We start from the raw sequence: 26,274 nt of genomic DNA, 5'->3' as shown, positions 1-26,274 counted from the left end.
CCTCTTCACAGTCCTCACTGTGTATGTGCTATGCGCCAATTTTCTCATATTTCTCTTCGAATAGGCTTATGAATGCTCATAAAACACTAATTCCTCCAGAACTTTTTTGCATTACACCTCACCATAGATGTTTTCTTTAGTCTTGCATTTTTACCTTTGAAAAATTCATACTTTTGTTATAGTCCATATAATTGTACAATGTGCACAGTTAAGATTCCCAAACTAATCCCTTGCTAGGAAAGTGTTCTCAGTCAATGAGGTTGATTTTTTAAAGAATTTATTTCTTTATTTCATATTTTTGTTCAGGGCCTCTACATTTATTTGTGCTATTTGTGTGACAACGTAAATTAAAGAAAATGGATGGCAGAATTTCCTTTGCCAACTACCTGCCTTGAAATGATATTTGAAAAACACATATGCTTTTATTTATAAAATACCAGAGCTTGTCAGTATATCAAGAGCAAGAAAATTCTCTTGCTTTTAAGTCTCAGTGTACGCTGTGGCTGTAGGGGAAAAGGTCTATAAAATTTCTTTCTAGTAATAAAAGTATTTGTGGTAACAGAGCTTGGTGATACCATTTTTGTATGTTTGACATAACCAGTCATTGCTGGGCTTTTTAGCTGTGAATAATACAAACATTCTAGACATCCAGGAAATACCTCTGTACTTTTTCATACTACTACGTAATCCTCATCATTGCCAAATTTACTGAGTTTTCTGTAAACAAATCCAGGTGACACAGGCACTGATGTGCATCATAAAAGTTGAGGAAGAGTCAGAAAGGAGGAAAATGGCCTGAACTTGCTGTCACTGAAGTAATGACACAGTACTTAGCTTGGGCCAAAGGCAGCGTTTGGGAAGAAGGTTGGTTTGTCAGAGCTTATCTTGAGTAGGCAGGACTTGGGGTGCATTGAGTACAGACTTTGCTTGGTTGTTTTCCCTAAATCACCATGCCTATCAAGTCAAGTCCCTTGAGAGTAGTGTCACTTCTTTTTTCTTGGTACACTTGTTCTTAAATGACAATCAAAGATTTCAGAAAGTAAAAGAAGAACATGTAAACAAATAGAAAATATCACTGTTGTGTTTTCCAAGTTACTTTATTTAGCTCATGTTTACAGATGAAACTGGGTGCCAGAAAAGAGACACTGCATCTGACATTATTACTTATACTCCGGCTTCCAAGGAAAAATTTTGTCAGTAGCCTTTAGTAGTATTTGGACCAAAAATACACAGATGTGCAGCTTTCAGCATTTTGTACCATGTAGAATGCAGCCTCTCTCACAGGTCCTCTGTTTCTGGAACGGTGTTGGATTCCGCAGGCTGAATGAACACTACAGGGATATTCTCGGATGTCCACCCTTTGGGAGTCCTGTTGAAGGATCTTCTGGCAGCAAGAGGGTTTGCAAGGATCATGAATCTGGGATCGTTTAGCATCAGCATATTATAATCTGGTACCTTGAATTTAACCAGCTTTGATGCTCTCTCAAAACCACCAAAGGGAGTGGCAACTCTGTAGATACCAGAGAAATAAAAGTTAAATGTGATTTTAAAAATACTTGTTTTCTTTTCCTCCCAGAAGCTGAAAAGAACAGATTTTTGTTCCAATTTCTTGTTTACATTTTCAAGCTTCGGGGGAAAGTATTCTGTTTGTTTTTCTGGGAAATTCTCTTTAAGATCTGATTTATTTCCCCTTAGATAAAGCTTGCAGCCTTATTAAAAATTCAAATGGATGGAAAAGCTGAGAGAAAAAGATGTTACAAGAAAACCCTGTAACTGGTGAGTCACAGTTACTAAACTTATTTTGTTGGTGCTAAGTTGATAAGTCTGAAACTGTGGCTCAACACATTCTCTCTAGCGAGTAATTAGTTCAGAAACTTCTCACCCCGTTTTCTCCTCTCCTCAACTGCTTGTTCCTCCCACTACACTGTTTCAGCACCATATTGTTGTACCAGTTAGAATGTATGTGGGTTGTGCTATAAACTCGGGTCACTTATGTGATCTGGGTTAAACAAAGACCCTTCAAAACAAAGGAGCACTTCAAAATCCAAATTATTTCAGCAGTCCAGTAGGCTCGAACAATTGTAGCAATACAAGCGAAGAGGAGTGGAGCTTAATGAGTGAAGCAGAAAAGAACAGCCAAAGACAACAGGCTCTGGAAAGGAGGGAATGGGTGAGGACTTGATACACCAGCTTTGTTTCTGAAGAAAATGTTTATGTAACTAAACCTTGAAACACTGTTCACCCAGCGTTTTTCATGTTATTTAAATGTAAATTTCCCTCAGGCAGTAAGCCTGAGAAACTGAAAGATAAGGAATACTAAGCTGGAGCTGACTGTTACATCCATTTGGAAATACTTTAAAACAACAGTATTTCCAAATACCTCCCATGATCTCCTGTATATACAGGTTTCAGACTGAAAAAACCCCTGGAGTTTTCCCGTCACTTCTTCCAGCCTCCTTTGTACAAACAAACAGACTGTGGTATGTGCTCTGCATTTTGATCAGCTGCATAACTTTGCTGGGATATATTCTAGCCAGTGAAGAGTGTCAGATTTTCAAATTGCACAAGAGCACCTGGTTTATGCAAAGCCAGATATGTAGTGGCATAGGAAAATGAATTTCTGTTGAAATGGAATTTCACCAGCCTTGGTATATTTTGTGTGTGGTACAGAACAACAGATCTGATGGAATATATTTCCAGTGGCTCCAGGTATTATAGCAGAAGCCCAGAGAAATTAATACCAACAGAAACTAAAAGACATAATTTGAAGATCTGTCTAGGATTTTCAGCAGGATAAAACCCCTAAGTTTTGTACTAAGGATTAAGTATGCATACACAAAAAGAAGAGATTAGTTCAGAAAAATGAATCTGTGACATAAAAGAAATGGTGCTGCTCTGCCATTACATGGATGATTCACTGCATTTTGGTACGAGCAGCATTTGTTGAAGGGGATGGTGTTAACTTCAAAGCATCAGTCCTGGGAGATATAAAAAATCGTGCAAGCTCTGGGCATGCACCCTCACTGAGAGAAGAACACTGCTTTGGATTAAGCTCTAAAAATGTTTCTCGGATGACGATAAGACAAGGTGTTGCAGCAGCAGCAGCCAGTCCAGGCATTAAACTCTCTTGAGGTCAAAGGAAATTGTTTATCCAAAGTTGGTATCAAGCCTGTGGTATCAAGCTTTTCTTGTGGAGCTGTCTTCTAGGTCACAATGTCAACATGGATACCGTATGATACTGATTAAAAATAATTGCTTGGTAATTGGCACAGAGTGAATGTAGTGATCTACATCTCACCAGATAATAAATATTGTTTTAATTGCTGCCCTAATTACGATACACATTCTCACATTGTTGTGATGTTAATTATCATTGATATGTATATTAAAGGAATAATCCAAATAAACAGAATTATAGTAGTTGTATAAATTGCAAAACAATTCTGTTGTCTAAAACATCCTCTTTGTAGTATTTATGGGTTTTAAATAGAGTGTATTTCTGTATGTAACAGAAGCAGGAGGGCTTTCTTTGGAAATTCAAACATCTTTTGTGGCAAAACACCCCCCTGTAGTTGCTATACAAAGTCTGGCCTCAGAGAACTCTGTATTCCTGCCTTATAGGCAGGGGCACATGATGATTGACAGAAAGGAGAGTAGAGTAATTGGCTAATAGATGTTGATTTTCCTTTACAGCAGCAGTAAATATATTGTGAGCAATAACTTGTCTGACAACATGGTGTTGTAATGACCTCTGTTGTGTGCACATCAGCTGTGCTACTTGAGCTCTGATTCATTGTATAGAAGCCTAAATCTCATGCCTAAAAACTTCCAGTAGTCATTGCTCATAATTAGGGCGGAAATGCTGGTTCAGAGCCATAGGAAATAGCAGCAGGAAGGGTAACAGATTGTTTAATATTCACCTTGCATATTCCTAAAAAGTGGGTGCTTGATTTAACAATAGCAGGCACGATCATGTTTATTTTTAGCTGTTGTTTTAGCAGGCTTTCTTTTTAATTTTTTACCCTTAGTCTTTCTTATTAAACATTATATTGTGTCGACATTGGAGACTGCTTGTAGCTGATGATTGGGGAAAGTCTGAAGAAATGTTTTAACTGCATTAGATTAGCACCTTCAGTTACATAATTACAAAAAATGCGAGTTTCACATTTTAAAATGGGAATGTCATTCATAGAACATTTTGCTTATTGTTAATTCTGGAAAAAAATGAGACATAGGAGCAAATAATTTGACCCTGAAAAATGCTCAGAGCTTCATGGGAGCTTAGTGCAAGAGCTAATGCTAATTTCACAGAGGTATTTGGGTGCTAAGGAACTGGCTAAGCACCCAGCTCCCACTAATCTCACATCACTTCAAGTTAGCACCCAAAATTTCTGTGAGACTCTGGATCTTAGCATTTTGTAATAGACTCCAGAATCCATGAATCAATGAAAACAGAGCCCAGTCCAGATGGACTGGATTCCTGTAGTGCTTTTGAAAGGATAGTCTTTGGGAATTGAGAAAGCTGAGTGAGAATTTATCTGGTAGGAGAGGCAGAACTAGTCCGACTTGCTTGTCCTGCGTAAGATGTAGTGCTTTGTATATTACTCATAATCCTACCTTTGACATTTTATCCAGCTCCAAGGAAGCAGATGGAATAAAGGTACTAATTTAAGTAATATTATAAACTCCTTAGCAAATGCAGATTCATGCTGCTTTCCCACAGATTGATTACTTGGTGCTGGTAAAAGAGACAAGAAATTTTTTCACTAGTAAATGCTTCTTCAATCCTAAAAGGAATGAATCTCCCAGAGAAACCAGATGGCATGGTCTGTTCTGCAGTATTTCTCTGCTAGCACAGATTCGTTTTCATCTCTGAGGAGAAAGAGTGTGCAGTGTGTGTTCAGAGCCCCTCTGAGCCCTATTTCTCTCTTGCCGGTGCTGTGCTGTCAGAGCACTGCTGGCTGGCTCACAGACAGCCCTGCCTCACAGGGCAAACCGGCCTGACATTTGCTGCCACGGCTCTTCCTCCAGTGACCTGCCAACACTGCAAGGTCCCTGCAGCTTAAAATGAATACTAGACTCCAACTAATACCTCTATGAATTCCTTATTTGTTTTTAAAAATTCCTTAGTGTTATAAAAATTGCACTGCTGCAGGATCCAGAGTCACCACTGCTGGACAGCAGGAGAAAAAATCTGGATGCTGTTTAGTGCTGAATATACTTTTAAGCTGTGAATGTGTGTCTCAGTTGCAATTCCTCCCTACCTGCTCAGGTTGTGCTGCTTTTCAGTTTGTTGTGTAACAAGGAAAGCTGAAAGGAACATGAAATGGTCTGCAAAGTCTGAGTGCCATTTCAACAGACGCCAGTGAATGAACCGGGAAGGATCTCAGGTCCATTTCCCTTGGGAACCCTATGCCTCACACTTGCTGTTAACCACACCCCCCCCCGACTAATGGTGACTGTACCAGTGCTTTGCAGGAGAACAAACGCATGGCACTTTACTGGATGATGAAGCAGGATAGAAAGCCTAGATAGATACCCTAGCTGATAACAAAATGGTGCTATTATATCACACTTTAATTGTTTAATACAGCATCATTTGCTTTCTCTCCAAGACTGCAATTAAACAAGCCAAGGATGCTGTGACCTAGATGCACAGAATGACTTAGTAGGATCTAAACACAGAAGTCCGGTTAGCCTTCTGTTGGATAGCTTGGCATGCAGTGTGCTGTTTTGAATTCCATCATCAAACACTTTCCTGCACATTTTTAGGAGTGTAGACGTCTAAGTCATGGCCGTAAAATCCTCTCCACAAGATGAGTATCTTGAATTTTAATTTTTCAAATTCTCAATTTCTTTTTGAATCTGCTAGAAAACATAAGTCTGACTGTAGGTTGTAACAGCTTTTCTAGGGCCACCAGGCATCCTTTTCTACTGGATATCAGTTTTTTTCCACAAGAAGGAGAGTTGTGGTGGACTATGTTGATACATTTTTGGTTTGAATTTACCAGTTTCACAGTCTGGATCTGGATATATGTGCCAGATTTTAGTTTTTTATGGCAGTTATGAGGGAGAACATTGACCTTTTCCTTATAAGAATGCATATATGTTCAAGAAATTCAGACTGTGGTGAGCCACAGTTCTGCCATGTCATACACAGAGAAAATCCACATAAAAAGAAATCCAAATAGTTAGTGTTGTAAAGAGGGCAGCTAACAGAACCTAGGACCACAGAGACAGCCTAAAAATCCACAGAGAAGCCATCAGACGCTGTCTCAAGACACATATCCCTGTTAATGGAGTCTCTGTGCCCTGTCTGATGCTGTTCTTCACAATAATGAGTACCACCTCTTGTGAGAGGGAGAACTGATTCTATTTCCATGTATATGTATCTTTAGCATTTTTTCTTGGGCTCTTTATTTTTTTAATTTTTTTTTTTTCAGTTACAATAAGCACAGTACATAAACTGTGCTGTTACTGTTCCAATGTTGGCAGCTGTGGCACATCTCTGACTTGCATTTGCTATTTTGTCTGCTGAGAAGAGTGTGCCACACAGACTCAGTTATTAACATGGCAATGTATACTGCTGCTAGGAAATCAGAATTAATGCAGTGTCTGCAGTGCCAATTTTGATGTTGAATTGTGTAATGTTTTAGTATTTGCACACATAGTTGAGGCCCACATCAATATCAGGAACACAAGTGATGTTTGTGATATTTTTCTCTAGGTTTGTATTGCCATGAACCATTTTCTTTTTCAATAGATTGCTGTCTGGCCTTTTGAGGAGGGGTTTTGGTTTGGCTCAGCTGTCTGGAACTCAGCCGGGTTGTCCATTACTTCAGTAAATAAAAATAGTGTAAATGGAATGAAAGACAGCAAAAGACATGAGTAAGGATTTGCTTTAAAGTTTTAAAAACCCAAAGTTGTCCATATAGCTACTGAAAGCTATAACACACTAGATGCTATGTAAGTAAAACAATGTTTAATCTGTTAATTTGTTGCTGAAGGTTGTCAAAGATATAAAAATGTTATACTGCAATAAAATAGGAATCTAACTGTTTAGTGTGAAGGATTGGTTGTGGGATAAAGTCCATTGCACTATCATTGCCTGAAACAAAGCCATGTGAGTTGTATTAAAAAGGAATGGTTTGCATTATACAACTTGGAAACAAAGTTCTGACTGAGGGTTTCCCTGAGAGATCTTATGACACCATACCTACTGAAGTCAACAATGGGCATCCTGAAAGGAGTTTGAAGCTCATATTTCCCTCATATTTATTTATTGAGTACACTGAATCACAGAATCAAAGAATCATAGGAGGTTTGGGTTGGAAGGGCTCTTAAGGATGATTTATTTCCAACCTGCCTGCCATGGGCAGGGAGACCTTTCACTAGACCAGGTTGCTCAGAGCTCCGTCCAGCCTGGCCTTGAACACCTCCAGGAATGGGCATCCACAACTTCTCTGGGCACTGGATTCTGATACTTTCTTTCTTTCAATATTTTTAGCAATTTATCTTATATTCCTAGTTCTACAATTTGAATTTGGGCCTATACTTTAGAGATAGACTCATTTCCTCCTTAATGCTCCTGTTGCCACTTGTAATCGCTGTGCATGTTCCTGTTTATGCACACACTTGCAAACACAGGTGGTACGGTTTTTAAAGGTGGTGGAAACATTTTATTTCATAGTCATTTTCCTCTGGTCAGTAAAATTCAGTTTTCATTCAGGATTACCTGTTAAAGCTCCTGTAGTCAGGCAGTTCTGGCTTTGCTTCAGGTGTAAAAAGTTTAGGATATAAAGCTTCCAGCAGTTCTGGATCATCCCTAATCGCTTCTATCCAGGGAGACTGGTAATACTTTGGCACGGCAGTAGTGTTGAACTTTTCAGGAGGAATTTCTTTCAGTGGTCCAGAATATCCTGCAATGTGATCGAGGTAAAACGATTATAATGTTGCTTTGTGTTTTCTGCTTCCTTGCCACCATCCTGTGAAAATGTGAACAAAAAGATTTTTAAAACAGCCTTTTGATTAAAACTAAGATAATTCTACCTCTTTGAGTGAAATTTTCCACAAGTACATCCACATCTAGGTCTTTAAATTATTTCCTTCTATAAACTTAACCCCCCCTGTGGCTTAATATCTACCCCTTTCACCAGACCTTTTCTGCCTAAAGAAAGGCTTAAAGATTTGTATCATGTCTTAGCAATGGAAATGGCCTCTGTTTGTATTGTGTTTGGCCAAAGGATGCACAGAGCCTCAGCAGTCACCAACAGAGCGGGACTGACCTAGTTTACATGGACTGGAAAAGGTCTGCACAAAACATGCATTGAGTAATTCTGAACAAAGAATGAATTTGTAAAAACCATGGACTGCTCATGGATAATTCATAAACAGGAAGAAGGGCTATATCACTGAATAAATTAATTAAAACAAATTAGCCTTCTCTAATCTTTAAAGAATACAAAATAAGGCCTTATTGTAACTCACGCCTTTAAATAAAGCCAACAGTACCCTCACAGTTAAGGATTTAAAAAAGAACAGTTTATGCAGCCAGAGGCAAATTCCTTTTAAAGTTACTCCTCTCTAAAGAGTTCTAGCATAACTCAGTGGCTTCAGATTTACATTTATGGATAATTAAACTACAATGAATAACTTTCAGACTGTTGGGCAGGGTGTTGCATATTGGAAACAATGGTTTGGCAAAGGAAAATCAGTGTATTCATGTGGTTTTAAATCAGAGGATCTCTTTCTCAGTGTTTTTAAGACCTGTAAATATAAGAACAATCTCTTCTTGATATTAAGATATGTTTTCAGTTAAGAGAGAAGAAGTACAAGTGTTATATCAGATCTTTTAAAAATGAACACAGGCAACTAATCACTTTACATTTCTGGGAGAGGCTCTGATTAGTTACCTGACTCAAATGTATCTATTTATAATATTAGTCTATTAAAAAATTCTTGTTGAAGTTACTGTCTTAAAAAATGGCCATCTCTTTGCTATGAAATGAGACTAAATCTATTTAGTGCTGTAGACTCACATATTACCTGGGGCAATGTTGTCAGGGTGTGGAGGGCTCCGGGGATCAGGTGTGTTGGGAGGTGTCATTGGGGCGTGCTGGGGAATTCCTTCCACACTGAGGCCGTCCATTCTGACACTCTGGATGGGCTCTCCACGCTGTATTCAGACAGAAGGAAATTGCACTTGCAGGCATGTGATTCTCTGGGGAGGCTGCAGTAATACTCTGATTTACAGCCCAGATCTGATTCCCAGAGTGTACAATCCTAAAGAACACTGTCCTGCTGTTTGGTACAGTATTCCCTTCACACTTAAATTGTCTAAGTAACCGAAAATGAGCATTTTTTCAGTCACTAGACACTAGAGGCTGTTCTGTGCCACACAGAGCACCCATGCTACCCAAAGGGTCAAGAAATCTGGCAAGTTTGAGCCCTTTGAGTTTCAAAGCATTGATTCTTCAAAGTGTCTCTTCCCCTATCAGTTGAAAACTCACTGCATTTGTTAAACTGCTTTTGTTTGGGATTGTCTTTTCCTTTATTTGTAATAGAAATAACAACTTCAGTGCAGGTCACTTTCTGGAGATTCATGATATGCTGTTTTTTCCACCCTCCTATTGGGTTATCAGTTCTGAGGAAACATCCAAAGGCTTAATCATTGTTGCATAAATATAGAATTAGAGTCTCATAAGAAGTCAGCATCTTATTTTAGCTATGACACATAGGCTAAAAGCAATTCAAATATAGACTGGTTTAGAGTAAGAGTTTCTTGAAGTAGGAAAGCAAAGAAATAATACTTGTTTAAGCTTGAAACAACAACAAAAAAAGATCAAGGCAGAATGTTTTCTAGTCATCCTGAACTATGTTAGAAAGATTAACTTTTGCAGACAGAATCATAAAGATGATGAAGACACCACCAGCGGTGCTAAATAGACACTTAGGAGAGGGAACAGGAGCCAGAGGCATCGTTTTTTCATGTGTTGCAATGCCATACTGACTGCAAACTATGTACCCTGTGATTTTGGGGGGGAGAAAGTGGACTAGAGGGAAATGGATTTGTCAGACAGTAGCAAAATCATGGAATTGGTTACAGAATTCTGACAAGATTGATGGTGTGCTCAGAATTTATCTGTGTAGCTTCTAATACTCAGTAGAGGGAGAAATGGGGGGACAGTATTCATAGATGGGCTTTTAAATAATAGTGTTTAGTAATAGCCTTGGGTGCTCAATGGAGTTATTCAGATTTTTTTATATGGGATTTCTTTTGTGCAGATCTGTTTTAAAAAGGCAGATGTATCAAAGCTCAAACTTGATCCTATTTTATCCCAGTGTAACTTAACTTTTGTTGAGCAAGGGATCAAAGATATTGGAAATAGCTATACCATATAAAAAGAAATGTAATTTTTTCTTTTATTTGTCTACAGGATCTCATTTAATAAAATACAGTTGGCTCACTGCTTCTTAACCTCCTTCTAGGATTTTGCTTTTATTCTTCCTGAAACTACAGATAGATCATGCACAATGTGTATCACAAGCACCAAAGGAACCCAGTCCAGAATCATTAATAAGTCATTACAAAATACTCACATTTCTTGGCTTGTTTGCCACGTAATGATAATTTTCATACGTGTATTTGTCAGATCTCCGCTGGCGTCTCTTGAAGAGCCTGGCACCTCTGTTGCTGAGCGTCGACAGTTCCTCCACCATGATATCTCTGGGCGTGCTGACCTTTTTTCCAAGGTTCAAGCTGGGTGAGACTGCAATGCAATGGGTAAATACAAACCTCTGTTTGTCTGCAGTGCCTGATATTCCATGCCCTGAACCTGAAATCCAACATGTTCATGCATACTTAGCTAACAAATAGCACAGCGTCACATGGTGTTAGTGAAATTAAGCCTTCTTCCAGAATTTTGGAGATTATTGAACACCACAAACCTCTATTTTCCAAGATGATAAACACCTCAAACTCCAATTTGCTTCAGCTGTTATCAAGATCAGATCTATAGTGTCCCACACACTGTATTAGTAGCAGGCTAGTAAAAACTGGCTTCTGCTGAAACTGGAAACAAAATTCCTTCTGATCCCAGTGTTCCCACATCAAACCTTCAGTTAACTTTCTGTGTCCTGCATTGGATAGATAAGAGAGAACCCCTTTAAAACATATCTACCAGTCTCTATTAAATACTGGTTTTAAACTATTTTTAAACTAACTTTCAAAATAAGCTCAAGGTGTGGAAAATGAGAGTCCTAATGGAGAATTCCAACATGCTTCTAGTAACTGATTGATTTAGACCATTTTGGGGTTTATTCTCTCCAAGAGGAAACTGAAGTACTGGATGCATATTTCTTAATTCACTACTTGGGGAAAATGTCTTCTATGTCTTTATTCACATCCTGTGGTATTTGAAAAGGAGAATGCATAAGCAAGAGAAGGGGAGATCAGTCAGGACTGTAAACAAAGAATTCTGAATGTCAGAATTCCTATGGTCATCTTCATGGCAGTGTTCTGGTAACTGGGATGCTGGTGGCACTGAGCAAGCTATTGCTTAGTGACTGAACTCTCACTGAATGTCCTCAACCTAGAAACAGAACTTAAACCTTAGAATACAGAAAGCTAAACAATAAAGAAACCATTTTCTATGTATTTGTTTTTGCTTAGAACGCTGCAGAATTTAAGAAATATTACAATAGTAGGACATTCTATGCATCACATATTCTTATACTCTCCAGGATTTAAAATTTTTAACTTTGACATGTATTAAAATGAAATGAGGGCAAATTGTATGTACTAAGTAACTTGCTAGTAAGCAAGGAGGCCCAGTTTAAAATTAACATTATAAATTAATTAACTGCAGAAGGTACCTAATGCCAAAGTCAATATTGCAAATGAAGAGTTTTGTTTTGAGTAAATGGCGTGTGTCTCCTAGTAACTTTATGTTGGAAAAACAATGTGATGTGCTGACATTTAGGAAAACTTAATTGAGACAGGTATATTAAATATTTAGCTGAAGCTGGATAGACAAGAGTTTTCCATGTAGTAAATCAAACAAGTCAATGGGCCCTGGAGTGCATCACTGTTGATCCATTTCTGTCCATACCAATTTCAATTGAATGTTTGCAGTGGATTTCAGTGCAACAAGAACAAGTTAACTGGCTCATGAACTGGATCGTGTACTTCAGCTTTAAAAATAGTGTGTGTAAAGAATCCTAACAACCTCCTGTTATTTAAGAGACAGTTACAAAACAGAGACTTCTTAACATGGAAGAAAATGACTCAGCTTGCCCAGTGTAGCCCTATCAGTGACTGATAGTGGTGGGATTTTGGCTCTGAGGTGGAGATAACTGCCCTGGTTATTGGCCTGTGGCCTGAAATTTAGACCTCAAATCATATTTTGATTTTATCATTTCTCAAAATGACTGCAGGGGTAGAGACTGCTGGATGGTTTTATGTTAGTAGGAAATAAGAAATTCACCCCACAAATCAGCAACATTTTCACGTAGAAAAGCTTTTGTTGTTTGTACACAGAATGGGGAGCGTACACATCCTCAGAGACTGGGGTGCCAAGGCAATTGCAGAGCTCTGTCCAAACCACTCGGGATTCTTCTGGGACACTCTGGGTGTTATCTATTTTGGGCCTTGCTGTTCCCTTACATACACACTGTTCCTGTTAATGTTAACTGAAGGCTCCAAGCTACTTTGTACCATTCCGTTGTGTACTATTGTGTATCCAGGCAGCATCCCGAAATTGTAAGTGTAAAGTTCATTTGAATTCCTTGCCAACTAAAATCTAATCATCTGTCTAGTTTTATGATGTGTCTAGGGATAGTTGCAGTGTCAGTGCAGATAAGGTGATGAAGAATGAGAGAAGGAGGACATTTAGAGGATGACAGAAAGAGAACATTAATGTCAGAGATGGACATTGAAAATAATGCTGAAAGTTTAATTCATAGTTTAATCCTAATCTTAACCTTTTAACTTCATTTCTTTAATTTGTTCCTGCCAAGTCCATCTTAAAATCACAGCAGATTGTATTTAAATATGATTTATATAGTTCTTCCTGCATTCACTACCTAATACTCCTTTAATCCTTCAGTTTATAATCTTCTAAATACCTTAATCTGGACTATAAACTTTAATAATAAATATTGGATAGTGTGTTTGTTGTAGTATCAGAAATAAGATTTTTTAACTGTATCAGAAAAGATAGTTAACCATGTAGATACTAAAGAATGCATTTAAGAAGTAGTATAGAACTGGACATGGGATTTAAGTGATGAACTCCAAGGGCTTCCTTAAACATATGTATACACATCCAAGTTTACCTCTACCAAGTAGTCTTAGAAATGTGACAATTAGTCCAAGTCTGCCAGTGACAAACCAAGAGCTTGAGGAGGTCACTGTGTGCACACACAGATTTACTCACATAGTTTCTCTTTGAGGCCATAAGAAGGTTTACAGTTGGTGTCTATTCCTGCAGCATTTTATGATGTGTCCAATTTCTCTAAAAAACGGGACAAAGTCACGTCCCATAAGCCAACAGCAGAGGTGGACTTTCAGTCTTCACCAGTCTTGCCCAGAGGTTGGTAATCTCAGACACTGGCAAAAAACTTGGCTGGTTTTGGAGTTTTTCAACAGCTGTTTCTGCTATGAACATCTTTTAACAAGGAGGTGGAGGGTCACTGTTTACCTAAAGGCATTATAATAAAAAGGGTCTGAAATAAAAATGCAGTAGGAATGCTTTCACATTCCACGGTGCTGGGGCTTGTTATAGAACCTTCTGTTTCTGTGTACCTGTGTTAGCGGTGGAGATTTTCACAGGGCTGTGAGACTGGCTGGAACTGTACACTTAATTTTGATGTAATTACCAGGCCCAGGACTGTCATTAGAAATACTGATGCAGAGCCCAGAAAGACAGCAGTTCACCTTCTAGATTTCAAGTTAAGCTCATTGAATTAAGAATTCAGGGCAAAACAAAATGTCAAAAATTAGTAGAGCTGAAGTCAGCCATTTAAATACCAGATTTTTCCAAGGCTTGTTCAGATTTGGTCCCAAAGAACTGGCTTATACTTTGTGTCACTACATCTTTGGTTATCCTTCTGTTTTCTATCTGGCTTCACTGAGCTTGTTATCAATTTCAGTCCCTTATGACACCCATTTCATGGACTTTCATGGTTTTTTGAAATATATGAATATCCCAGGCATCCAAAGAAGAGGCAAAAATAGAATGTTTTCTAAGAGTTAGAATTGCCTTCAGTGGCCATGTATCACAGCATATCTTGCAGGATAAGCTGCCATAACTACGAGTATGAATCTTGACAGCAAATCTGATAATATGTAAATAATAAAAGGGAAGATTATGTGGGGCAAATGTTAAGCATCAGCACGAACTATCCAAATACGCCAATGATTTCAAGGGATGTGTGCTACATTTATTAGTATTGCTATGAATAGTAGCAACATTTACCATGTGAAATGCCTGGTTCCAAACAAACATATGAAAGACTATTTTTTTCCTTTTGCCCTGAAGAGCTTGCAGGCTATTTCAGGCACATGTACTGCTTGAGTTTACAATACCAAAAAAGAAGGGGTTGTAATGAAATCTGGAAGGGCAGACTGGCTTCCAGACTTGAGTGCATGTTCAGTGGAGAATGGAAATAGGAAAGAGGTATTTGCTTAGGAATAGAAACTTCAGAAAAAAACCTCTGGAAATTTCAGAAGGAGTAGGACCAGGCACTGAAACTCATACCTTCTTTTTCTAAAAATTCTTAAGTCTCTCACCCTACTCTTCATGCAATTGCAATGGTCATCAAGTGAGTGCAGAAACAATCCAGAAGTTCTTTGAAACAGAAGTCCACTGGAAAGATTTTCAAAACTGGAATTCAGTGTTCAGTATTTCATCCCATGAAAGTGGTATAACTTTCATAAATTCTAAATATTAATGCAGCTCCCTGTTGTTCCAGGGAGGCTTGTGGGGTGCTTATCACTTTTAGAAAATTGGTCTTTTACGTAGATGGTAAAAAAGGCTTCTTGAGCAGGATTGGAAGGCTCTCCAAAAGCATCCAGCACATGCCTAATGAAAGCCAAGCTGATTTGTATTCCCAGCTGAGTTAATTGCTTCTTTAGGTCTCATGCTAGAAGCGTAACTTCAATAACCTGTTTTAGAAAATCAAACAACCTTCTCCTAAGTGCCTTCATTTTCATCAGTGCAACAACAGAGAAGTAAAATTTCCATCAAATAAGATTAATTGGTGGCTGTGCATTGGAGAGACTGCCAAGAGCTAGTAAAATGTGTTAGTTACAAAGACAAGATTTGAGAGGAACAGAGATGTAAACATTTGATTCAAAATTTTTTATCCTTTATATGAAAAAGCAGAGTGAAACAAAAAAAAGAAAACGAGGGTACAGGTCATTATGTTTCTTAGATGATAGCCTTTTAAAATGGAATGAAGTCATGTTATTAACCCCAAATAATGTTCTGAAAGGCTATCCTAGCAGAATGTTCATCAGCTGTTAGATTACTTCATTCCTCCACAGCAGTTGTTCATCTGAAAATAGCTTTCAAATGAAAAGAGGCAACTACAAAAGGATTAGTTACCATAGGCAGCATGATACTCCCACAAGATTATTTATGGCAAAACACCCAGAGACAAAGCTGTAACAGAGTTAAACTCTATGATTAAAAAAATGTATTAGGGAGGGCTAGAGGACATTGCATATGCAGCAAGCTGGGTTCAGTGCTATACCAGTTCTGTGTATTTCATCCATAATGGCTGATGCTTGCTCTTTCCTCTCTTTGACCAGGGCAGAATCTGATAACATTGTGATTTTCTGATACGATTTTTCCTCGCTGCAAAAAAACAACACATTTTTTACATTTTTGAGCCAGCGCGCACAATTTGGCCAACTTTCATTTCCAGCAGCCTGTTTAAAATGGCCAAACAGTGAAGTCAGGGGTTTCTGACTGAGAAATACTGCACTGCAAAATGCACTGGCAGTTCTTGCTTACAGACAGATGTTAGGACATGTTTTGATGGATAGAAGATTCAAAGGAATGGACTTTGAGTTGGTTACATAAATTCTTCAGCAAAAATCAGTGTCAGGGTCTAGGCCTTCTCACATCTACTCACTATACTACAAGATGTAAATTGCTAACTAATTTTAATTTACATCTTGGTTTATGTTTTCAGAATTGTTACATTTTGGAATTTCTTAATCTAATAAAGAATTTGAGGAATGAAACTGGTTCCTCTGGCATCTTTAAAGAAGGCGCATTTCTGACTAAGTAAAAATATAAACATCTTTTAAATTGCAGAGTCAGGAGGTTACATAAATGTCTTGTATATGACAGTTTGTAGGACAGACAATGTCAAAATATTTCAGGAAACAATACACTTACCCTACTGTTTTGTTGTGCAGATAAAAAGCGATGTCAACCCTTTAGCTGAGGCTTCAGAAGTTAGTTATGCATGGGGATGACCTGCCTGGTCCTGGATGGTTTGTACCCTTGTGCTGGGATCTGCATGGTACCTAGTACTGAGACAAACTGGGGGCTGATCCTCTTCAAAGGGGTTGGCATCCAGCTGACATCAACCAGTTATATATAGAATCAAACACTCCAGCCACTCATATCTTCCTGGCAAAAGAAGAGAACAGAAAAGATTCAACTGCACCCACAACAAAGAGTTTATATCCCCTTCAGATCTTATTGAAAATTTGATGGAATGGCCCCCTCATACTTGTACAGATCACCTCCTCATCTTCTCATTGCCTCTGAGAATCATAATCTCTGCATTATAATCAGGAAGGAGACATTTAAAAATAAGGTGTTAAGTGTATAGATAGGCAAGACTATAGCAGATGAGAATGGTATGGGCTAATCCTTCAGTGAAAGATGAAACCATGCTTCTGTAGGGGCTGATGGCTAAAGTCAGTGGCAGATGGCTGATATACAGAGGCTGCTCTGGAAAAGAAATGAGATTTTCTTCAGTATTATACATGCTAGGGAGTAATTGCTCAACAAGCACACGCCTTGCAAACTGTTACTCAAAATCCCTTCACTTTCTTTGTGCATTAGGGACAAAAAACTTTCACCAATTTGAAGCTCAGTAATATCCAGCATTCCAGGATAGTGTTGTATCAGTTTATCAAAGAAATGTGTGATTCGTAGCACACAGATACTTCAAGCGACCAACTTTGGACAGAATAAAACAGTGGAAGAGGGAAACATTCCCCCCTTGCCCTCCTGTCTGAATGCAGCTAGATGAATTTTGGGGCAGTAAAAGCAAGGTGAAATTCTTGTATTTCTGGTTTGGATTTGAGTTTGTTTTAGGAAGTCCCTTTTTGTTGTGGAAAATGATGGTCTTATTTGGCTTGGAGGATTGATCAGAAAATTGCTTGTATCCTGACATGACAGGAGAAAGGAATTCTGTCAGTAAAGGGAATCTGGAGAGTAATAAAATAAACCAACACAACATGCAGAACTTTTCAACAAGAAGCACTTTGAGACAGGTAAAATGTATGTGCCTGATCCAATGTCCTGAAAGTCTGCCTGTCCAACTAAAAAACTGCATTATTTTTCCCTCAAGCTCTCTATTCCCTTTGCTTAGCTTTGCAAAACATATTTCTGAGATCCTGGCCACCTCTGCCCCAAAGAAATGTTCATTTTAATCCTCACCATCAGAATTGACCTCTGCTATTGCTGATTGGTGATTTTTTTCTAGCTTTTGTGCCTGGATCAGACACTTTTAATAGTACTAACAAGCATGGTCACAGTCTTGATTGAATCTTATCTGCTCAACTAACAACTTAGAATAGTCTTAGTGGTTCACCACCAGCCTGTCAAATGGGTTTGAAGGGAAGAATTTAAATGTTAAAATAACCTGATGAGTTGGAGGGTGGTGGTGGGGGGAAGATCAAATGCAATTCGGTAAAGCCATATCCAAAAGCAGTTATAAAGTGGGCATTCATCTGATTGACACTGACTTAAATGTTTAATCCAGGAGGAAATATCAAACAGCATCCAAAATGGGATAGTCTCATGTTTAGTCCATTCTAATTCCCATTAACTAATGATTTGACAGAATAAAAAGTACATAAATTTTATAATTTTGAAGTTGAGCTTTAAAAAGCTTTGTAGAGTGACTATCCTAGAATTTCATTTACTACTTACTAGTATGTCAAGGTTTTGCCACTAGCTGAAGTAGTAATAAGCAATAAGTCATTGCAGCTGAAATAAACAATGTGTATCTGTCATGACTGCAAAACTAGAACTGATCCTGTTCAATACTACTTTCTTTTATAATGCTCAAAGAAGTTCAGGGCACCATAAAATACACGGGGTTGCTGAAACATCATTCATATATGCACATGACCAGTAGAATGTCCATGATTATAAATAAAAGCTAAGGAAGGTGAGAGAATTACAGTGACATCATCAAAAAATCAAACCTTGATTGTCAATGAGAACTACTTGACTAGTGCCAAACTAGGATGTTTAGTCAGCCTGGTAACAAGGGAAACATTTTCCTGTCTTCTTTATTTAGGCCGTTTTTGTTTAACCAAGTAAGACTTTTCCTTTTGGTCTGGTCTTTTCAAGCACCTTGTGGGTTCTTTCCCACCACACTGCTTCCTCTGAATTGCATAATTGACCAGAAAGGACACCCCACCTGGCATGTGGAAAAATCCTGAACTATTTCTCCCTAATCTCCCCTCCTGCAATTTACTTGCTGAATAAAGCCTCAGTTCTTAGCAGGTGCTTAGTTCAACCTGGGACTGTGACTGCCATCTATGCCTAACTTCATGCCATAAATTTAAATCTATGAACTATTCAGGCTGTTAATATATGTGTAGTGTCTAATTCACAATATGAGCAATATTTGTTTGTAAAAAGGGGGTTGTAATTACTACACAATGGCAAAATTGCTGTTCAATTAATGATGAAGCTGATGTTTCTGTATTCTGTGTCCATCTGTTCTTCAGACAGCAATTTAGAGGTATAACTTACTGTAAGATAACTGACTAGAGCAAAAAAATAAGCTAGACAGACATGTTAGGTAGACATAAAGTGCCAACAGTTGCTTTTTAAAATTAAACTGATCCTTTAGGTAGAGATAAACTGCCAACGGTTGCTTTTTTTTTCAAATGAAACTGGCCCCCATAGATCTAAGTGTACTTATAATCTTGTTTTTACTTAAATTCTCAGCCTAGGCCTCCTAAATGTGTTGCAAATGAGACCAAGTCATGTTGTTGTCATAAATTTTCATGAAATATGTGTTGCAGTCTGACAGAGGCAGTACAGGGTTCCCTATTTCCACTTCAAATATGTTTGAGTGAAAAAAAAAAATCCACTGTAGAGTTACCTATGAAAAGTGTGGAAAAAGCCTTTTTCTTTCTTGATAGATCCAGTTTGAATTTTTGCTTAGGGATTTTTTTTTTTTTTCAGATGAAGAGTGAAGTATTTTCATTTCAATTACAAACTGGGTTGGTACTTTCTCCATAGCTACATTGGACAGACTGGCAAGGGATCATTACATTTGAGGTATTGATGTATTCAGTAATGTACAATATTCTATAATTTGATAGGCTTTTCAAAATATTGTTACCGTTGTCTTTCTGTTCAGGATCCAAAGAATATAGCTTTTTATCTGGGATCCATAGGAAGACATTCTAAGATTCAGTATATGATTTAGTAATCTCATTATCCTCAAGTTTTCTTAAAGCAAATAGGATAGTTTATTTTGTAGGATTTACCTTTGCCACATCAGACCCAGTAACAATTCAAAAAAAGCCTGAGAAAAAGAAGCTCCCTTGTCTTACCTGCCTTGTCTGTAACAGAAGAAGACCTAAAGGAGGATGACAGGTAAATATTGCCCTTGTTCACAGGCTGGCAGGCTGGTTTAATTATCTTAGTTGTTAAATAATACTTCCCACTGAAATTCATAGTTCAGTAGGTACAACTCATTGGAGACTCTGGTCTGTGTTTGACTGAAGTTAAATAATCTATAAAAATACGAGCATTTCTTCAGTGGCACCTTTTCCATGCTGTGGGATCCTTCTGCATTTAGTACAGACACATTGGAAATACGTTTTCTGTGCAGAGGTGGGGATGGAGCTTCATTTTGGAGGCACAGTGTTGCCCCTGCTGCTCAGTGCGAGTGGGAATACAGCCTCAGCAGCCCGGGGAATGGGGTGGTGGTGTGGGTATGGCTGTAATTCGGCCTACAGGGACAGCAGATATGGGGTGACTCCTCAAGGTTTATTACTTACAGTTGCCTGACACTTTCATGTTTCATTTCCAGTAGAAATCAAGCATTTTAAGAAAGCACAAAGCCAACAGCCTGATTTAATCCCCAGGGCTAAGGCCACAAGCACCAGCCTGTGCTGTCAAAGACTTAATTAGAGCCAGCAGCTGGCCAGGGAGCTTTATTTCAGTATGTGTATGTTCTGATGGCCACTGGTTGAAAACTCTTTCATTTCTGTGGGTGGTCCACTGCACTGTGAGCCTGACATATGCTTTGGGGTTGTTTTTTTCTCCTGTCAGAAGGATACAAGTCTTCTCCCTGCTTGCCTCAACACCGCAGTCTGACATTGTGTCACCAGCATGGAGTGTGTCTGAGTAAGGGGCTCTTAAAGAGAAGATCCCTTCTGCTTAAATATTGCAGGGCATGCACATCTCTGGCAGGTGGATGTTTGTTTGGAAATAAACCCCTTTCATACTGCATTCAGTTCCAAATTCCTTCTCCATACCTAGTGAATCTATTTAGATGCCTTCACCACAGGATTTGGATACCTGAGAGTTTTGTTTTGTTATTTTTGATGTGGCACTGTGATTTGAAGAGGAGGCATTCCAAACCAAATAGCAGTTCAAAGAAAAGACTGACTATTCTGCCAAGTTGTTGAACTTCTTCTGTTTGCTGGGGAAGTTGGCAGAGTATCTTGGGGTTTTGTTTTTGAAGGTGAAGGGGAAAATTTTAGTCCAAAATACATTTCATAATGGTAAAGTACATAGTATGTTTTTAAAGTATTTGAAGATGCAGATCCAAGGCAAACATCTCTATATATCTTGTTTTTATGAGCTCTACTGATATGATCAGGTCAGTGGATTAGTTTTATTTTTCTAACTTTGTATTGACAAATCCAGCCATTCAGAATGAAGAGCCATCTTCTGGACAATGGTTTATAAAGAATGTGGTTTTAACTGCGTTGTGGGGAAAGTCCATAATAATTTTTGTCTGAAATGCTTCAGAAATATTTTCAATTTTCTGAAAAGAAACTGTTGGAAGACTCAAATTCTTATGAATACAGGAGCTAGGAAAAAAAAAAAGCTTTAAAACTTGAGATTAAATACTGACATCTTAACGGCATTGCTGTTCCTGACTCAGAAAAAAAAACAACTTGCTGCCTTCATCTGCACTGAATTATTTTCTCTCTGTTAAGGCAGCTACAAGTTTGGCTTGTGATGCTGGCAATACTCATGATGTGAGTATCTTGTTGTTCTAACTTCTATAAATTAGGTGGTTTGAAACTAACTCAGAGAAGACAAAGACTTCGTTATGAGCAGTGTGAGTTCCTTTATATGTGGTTTGTAGTTCATATGCTTGTTTTTAAGTCAGGACAGTGCAAACTCTTTAAAATAAACAAAGAAGAGAGCAAAATGCCACCACTTAAAATCAGCCTTAAAATGGTAAAGACTGGTAAATAAAGCTAAGAATAATGGGGGTGAGGGGAAATAATTTGTGGTTTAAAGAAAAATAAGCTCCTGCTCCTACCAGTAAACACCTGTTCAATTTTATGTGTGTTTGGTCTAATGATTGCTGGGGGTTACATCTCCAAAGCAAGACTGGAATAATTGAAGTATGAGTTCAAGAATGCTTCAGCAGAAAGGTGGTCTGAGGTGCAAATAAAAGGTTGTGGAGCTAGAAACAAATTTGAACAAAAAGGAGAGTTTTTGGACTATTTTTTTAAAATCCAAACATGAGCACCATCAAGCCCTGCGTTTGTTAAGTGTGGTTTATATAGCTTTTCATGCTGAAATGATTTTAAATTAAACATAAGTCTGCCAAGCTGAGAGCACCATGTGAGTGTAAAGGCACAGAGGTTGAGATGGAGTTATGGCTAAGTCGGAGCACTGTGGTGTGCACACACAGGAACTGTGCTGGCAGGAAATGGTCAATAAAATAACCCAAGAAGGAATCAGCTGGCCAAGTGTTTTCATAGGACAAAAATTGGCAGGAAAATACCCTTGTATTAAAAAAGAAAAAAACAACAATATGAATAAGGTGGAAAAGCTTACTTTGATGTTTCCCTTTTTTTCCCACACTTGAGAAAGAGAACAGTTATCAACATTTTGCCTTGGTTCAAAAACAGGCATTCTGGCTGCCAGCCAAAGGTAGCCCTGCTGTGAAAACATTTCTGTGGCTGATACAATACCTTATGGTAACCACTGCCTTCAGCAAGGAGGGCTCTGCAGCAGGTTAACACAGTACCTGTTTTATTGCTTATGTGGTTTGGCTATTTTAAACACTTTTTCCTGAAACGAATGTATTAAACAAGCATGTTTTCAGTATTATTTCAGTTTCTTCCTCCATTGTTTCATTCTCTGCACAGTTCATCATCTTGCCTGGGACCTCTGTGTAGAACTTCAGTGGACTTCTGGTTTGACAATCAATATCAAGATTCCTTTAGAATCCCAGGTTTCATTTATCACTTGCTCTAATTCTTTCCCCCAGCTGGTAAGCTTACTGGGGTGTGAACTTATTCATGTGTATTTTTTGTTCTTCAGAAAGGACAACCTGCCTTCTTGTATAATAAGAAACTTTATATAAAGAGTAATTGTGTCCAGGGATCACCATCTTCTGAAGTAGACTTGTTTTGCTTCTGGTTTATTTATGTTCCAGGCAGATTCTTTTGTCTAAATGAAGAATACAATCTAACATAACTTCTAGTTACTTATTTTGTTATGCCGTAGACTGTATCAGCATCCATTTTATTATAGCCATTAGGTGAAAAACATTTTTCTGTTTTCCCCTTGAGGAAAGTAGCTCCCACAGCCCCTCATTGGCTTCACTGCCTGGAAGCCTCTGTCCATGCTTCCGTGATGGAGAAAGGATGAAGAGACCCTGTCTTTGAAAAGTGGCAGCTTGCAGTAGAAGGAACATGGATAATTTTGCATCCTTTTCTTAAGTCACTGTGAAGACCATAATACGAGTTTGAAGGCTGGTCCCAGTGCCCAACAGACCACAGCTAAAAATCCTGGGTTTTGATGCAGACGTGCACGAGTGTCTAATCCTGTTTTACAAGAAAAATAGAGAAATGATGTGATACTTCTGTGCTGCCCTGAGGAAAAATTTTGTGAACATGCCTTCTAATCCCTTGACTTGAAGTGAGTCTGTCCTGGAAACTTCAGCACAGTTCCAAGAGAAGTGTCATCCTAGGTAACAGTGGTTTCTTTCCAAGACACTTGTTCCTCTGGGTACAGTTGCTATTTGTAAGTGATTCAGACTAACATCTCGTAGTCTGCAGGAAGCTTCAGTCCTGACACAGGGCAGCTGTGTTAACCTTGCTTTATCCTCAGGGCAAGGCAGCTCTTGTACTCATTGGTGTCACTGAGTTTTAGGCCTACGTGTCACAGGGATGATACTGTTCTTTTTGAGGTGGGAATATGTCATGCAGTGTTGGGTGTAGTAGTTTTTGATTCTTCTTCCTCAGCATATTCCTGATGCTATACACAAGGATATTTCACCATAAATTAGAATAAATTAGGGGGAATTGATTTGTGATTTAAAGCAGCTGAAGTTTCCCTCAGTAGCAAAGCTCACATTCACTCCAGAGATGGCAAATTATGTCTCCTTTCAGAGACATGAAGCATATTTCAGTAAGTACACATTACATAACTTGTCCCACATTTCTTTCTCTTTTTAGTATCCCAGTGTTATGAAAAATTATGTTCCCATTAATCATTATAGGCACTCATATTTTTCTGTGGAAATAAATTACTGTCCTCTGCCCTTCCTGCACAGGAACATATTTAAATCAAAACAAGGATATGTCCACGATTGGTTCAGGGAAGGGAGTGTCAGCTAATGTGGCTTTGCTGCTGCAGAAGGATGAAAGCAGGATTTGTCTCTGTACTCAGTGGATTGCAATGCTGTGTGGTAGTGTCACTTGCCAAATAAGATTTCCCCTTTAGCACATGCAGAGCTCGCTTGAACGTCAGTGGAAACCGCGTGCACTCAGTGCGGGGGGACCTGCAGCTGAGTCCTGAGTGTAACACTGAACCCACTGCCTATTTTGTCATTCCTACATCGGAAAACACTTGGGCTGGAAAAGCTAGAAAGCACCTATACAACTGGGAGAAAGCAGCAGGCCTCTAAATTCCTGTTTTAGATTGTCAGCAGCTTTATTGAGACTGTTTTTAGAAAGCGTCTAAATCTAGGCATCCAAAATTGCATATGCAGCACTATATTCAGGCTGCAGAGCAGGGGGCTGATTTTAAGACATGATGGGCATTTAGACATTTACTGTTTCAGGTCTCAGGGCTTCTGCAAAGTAAGAATTTTTATTTACATGCTTTGAACATGAATTTAGGGACTTACCTTATCCAACAGTGTAAATATAGAGGCTAGGCTATTTTTAGACTTCACAATGTGATACTGGGCAAAAGGACTTTTGAAGCAGGGATTGCTGGGTACCAAACCACAAGCTTGGACCAACATTTTTCGGTAACTCGCTGTTTCTCTTTATTCAGGACATGTGAAGACTTAGAGAGCAAGTTAAAAGCTGGTCGTAGATGATTCTCAGGGAACAGATCCTCTATTGGGAGGTCAGTTCTCTCCAGTGAAGAAATCTGAGGACAATTCACCCTTAGGACAGACTGAGTTTTCTTTTAAAGTATATGCAAAATGTTAATTCTGTATTAGTTGTACAAGGAAAATTAGTTCCTTATTTGGCCTCTGAAGAGAAATAAATTTACATTGGTCATTGGAAGAGCACATGCTGTATTTTGGAAAATGAATATACAATACAAAAAAGACAGAAATTTTAGTGCAAAATGGATCTGTTTCATTTAGACAATTGAGTACTTAAGGATCCATCTTTTCTGCCGACCTCTTCAATTTGGCTGAGAAACGAAATCCTTACATAGTGAAGCTACTAGAAATAAAGGAGTCATCCAAATAAACTCTGGTCATCTTCAGCTGACAGTCAGGTGACCAAAGCAAGGGATGTTCCCCTTGCAGCCATGCAATATTTGCTGACCTTATAGGCATTGGGTGTCAGTTAACAACGAGGCTTGTGAAGCAGGGACACCTGGATGTGTTTTAGAAGCTTTCAGACATTATTTGTTTAATAAAGTAGCAGAATGATTATTTATTTGTAAGGGGACAGTTCTAAAGCTCTAAGTCTGCCTCTGGCATTTGTGAAGGTCCTTCTTGAGGTGTTTTTCATAGGTATACTCAGTATTAGCAGAGAAGATGCAGGGCGTATTGCTGTTGTGGTTTTTTTCCCAATAAAAAGAATGAGATGTAGACCCACTTCTAAAGTTATTGTCTGGCTGAGCCTGTTTTCTGTTTGGTGTTTTCATTATCAAAGAAGGTTCTGACTTTCTGTCTTGTCACTGTTAATTTTGCTGAGGAAAAAGTTAGGTCTTCACCCACCACCAAAGTGGTCTCCATGTGGAAATGGAGATTCTTCTTTCAGAAACTAAAGCCCAACCTGTAAAATTCAGAGCCATTGCAACCTTAAAAAAAAAAAAACCACACCAAAAAACAACAAAACCCTATCATTTTGGGGCAGTTTTTTCCCTATCTCATATGTAGGGAACTAATTTCTGCACTCACCAGTGCAAATTGTTAGCAATTTAGTGAAATCTTTAGTGAATTTTCCCTAAATGGTACTGACGATGTTGCTGTTCTGCTTTGTGACATTTCCAGTGTTTGGGTATTTCCTGGTGATCCCATTAACTTTGAAGTTAATTGGAATACTTCATGGCTGAAATGTAGAAGGCCTGTAGTGGAGCAGATGTTCTTTTTGTAAGTTAGCATGAAAGCAGTGAATAAGAGTTACCATTTCTTTGTTGCTGTGTCATCAAGATGTGGCATGACCTTACCTTTCAAAAGTATGAACATTATTTCCAAACCCATTTAAAAGGCTCTGCTAGTCAGTGAAACTGAATACAGTATCATTAACTTAAGCAAGTATAAATTTTAAAACTGCCACTTCACGACTGCATAATATCCCCAAATATACCAATGATTTTGACCCCT

The 26,274-nt window shown here is 38.4% G+C and overlaps 1 protein-coding gene across 2 annotated transcripts; it reads right to left on the bottom strand.

Annotated features, from left to right (window-relative positions):
• Positions 1-1,076: 1,076 nt before the first annotated feature.
• On the bottom strand, positions 1,077-16,566 carry MYOZ2 (myozenin 2). 2 transcript variants are annotated; one of them, XM_010406428.4, is made up of 6 exons: positions 16,410-16,566; positions 15,757-15,860; positions 10,600-10,769; positions 9,046-9,175; positions 7,736-7,919; positions 1,077-1,510 (listed from the first exon to the last, which is right to left on the bottom strand). In XM_010406428.4, the coding sequence occupies exons 2-6, from the start codon at positions 15,830-15,832 to the stop codon at positions 1,279-1,281; spliced, it is 792 nt and encodes a 263-aa protein (XP_010404730.1). In that variant the 5' UTR covers positions 15,833-15,860; positions 16,410-16,566; the 3' UTR covers positions 1,077-1,278. The 2 variants fall into 2 exon arrangements, with proteins under 2 accessions (XP_010404730.1, XP_010404731.1); XM_010406429.4 differs by lacking the exon at positions 15,757-15,860 and having other exon boundaries at positions 16,410-16,564.
• Positions 16,567-26,274: the final 9,708 nt, after the last annotated feature.

The sequence above is a fragment of the Corvus cornix genome, chromosome 4, assembly GCF_000738735.6.
Source record: "Corvus cornix cornix isolate S_Up_H32 chromosome 4, ASM73873v5, whole genome shotgun sequence".
NCBI lineage: Eukaryota > Metazoa > Chordata > Aves > Passeriformes > Corvidae > Corvus > Corvus cornix.
Note: the sequence above shows the minus strand (reverse complement) of the source record. Positions and strands in the feature narration are given on the sequence as shown.

Coding starts and splice junctions, on each gene's coding strand:
- MYOZ2 (XM_010406428.4), bottom strand. CDS start 15,832: ATGTTATCAGATTCTGCCCTGGTCAAAGAGAGGAAAGAGCAAGCATCA. Junction 7,920..9,045: donor CCCTGACAACATTGCCCCAG/GTAATATGTGAG, acceptor ATCACATTGCAG/GATATTCTGGACCACTGAAA. Junction 1,511..7,735: donor GACTACAGGAGCTTTAACAG/GTAATCCTGAAT, acceptor TGGTATCTACAG/AGTTGCCACTCCCTTTGGTG.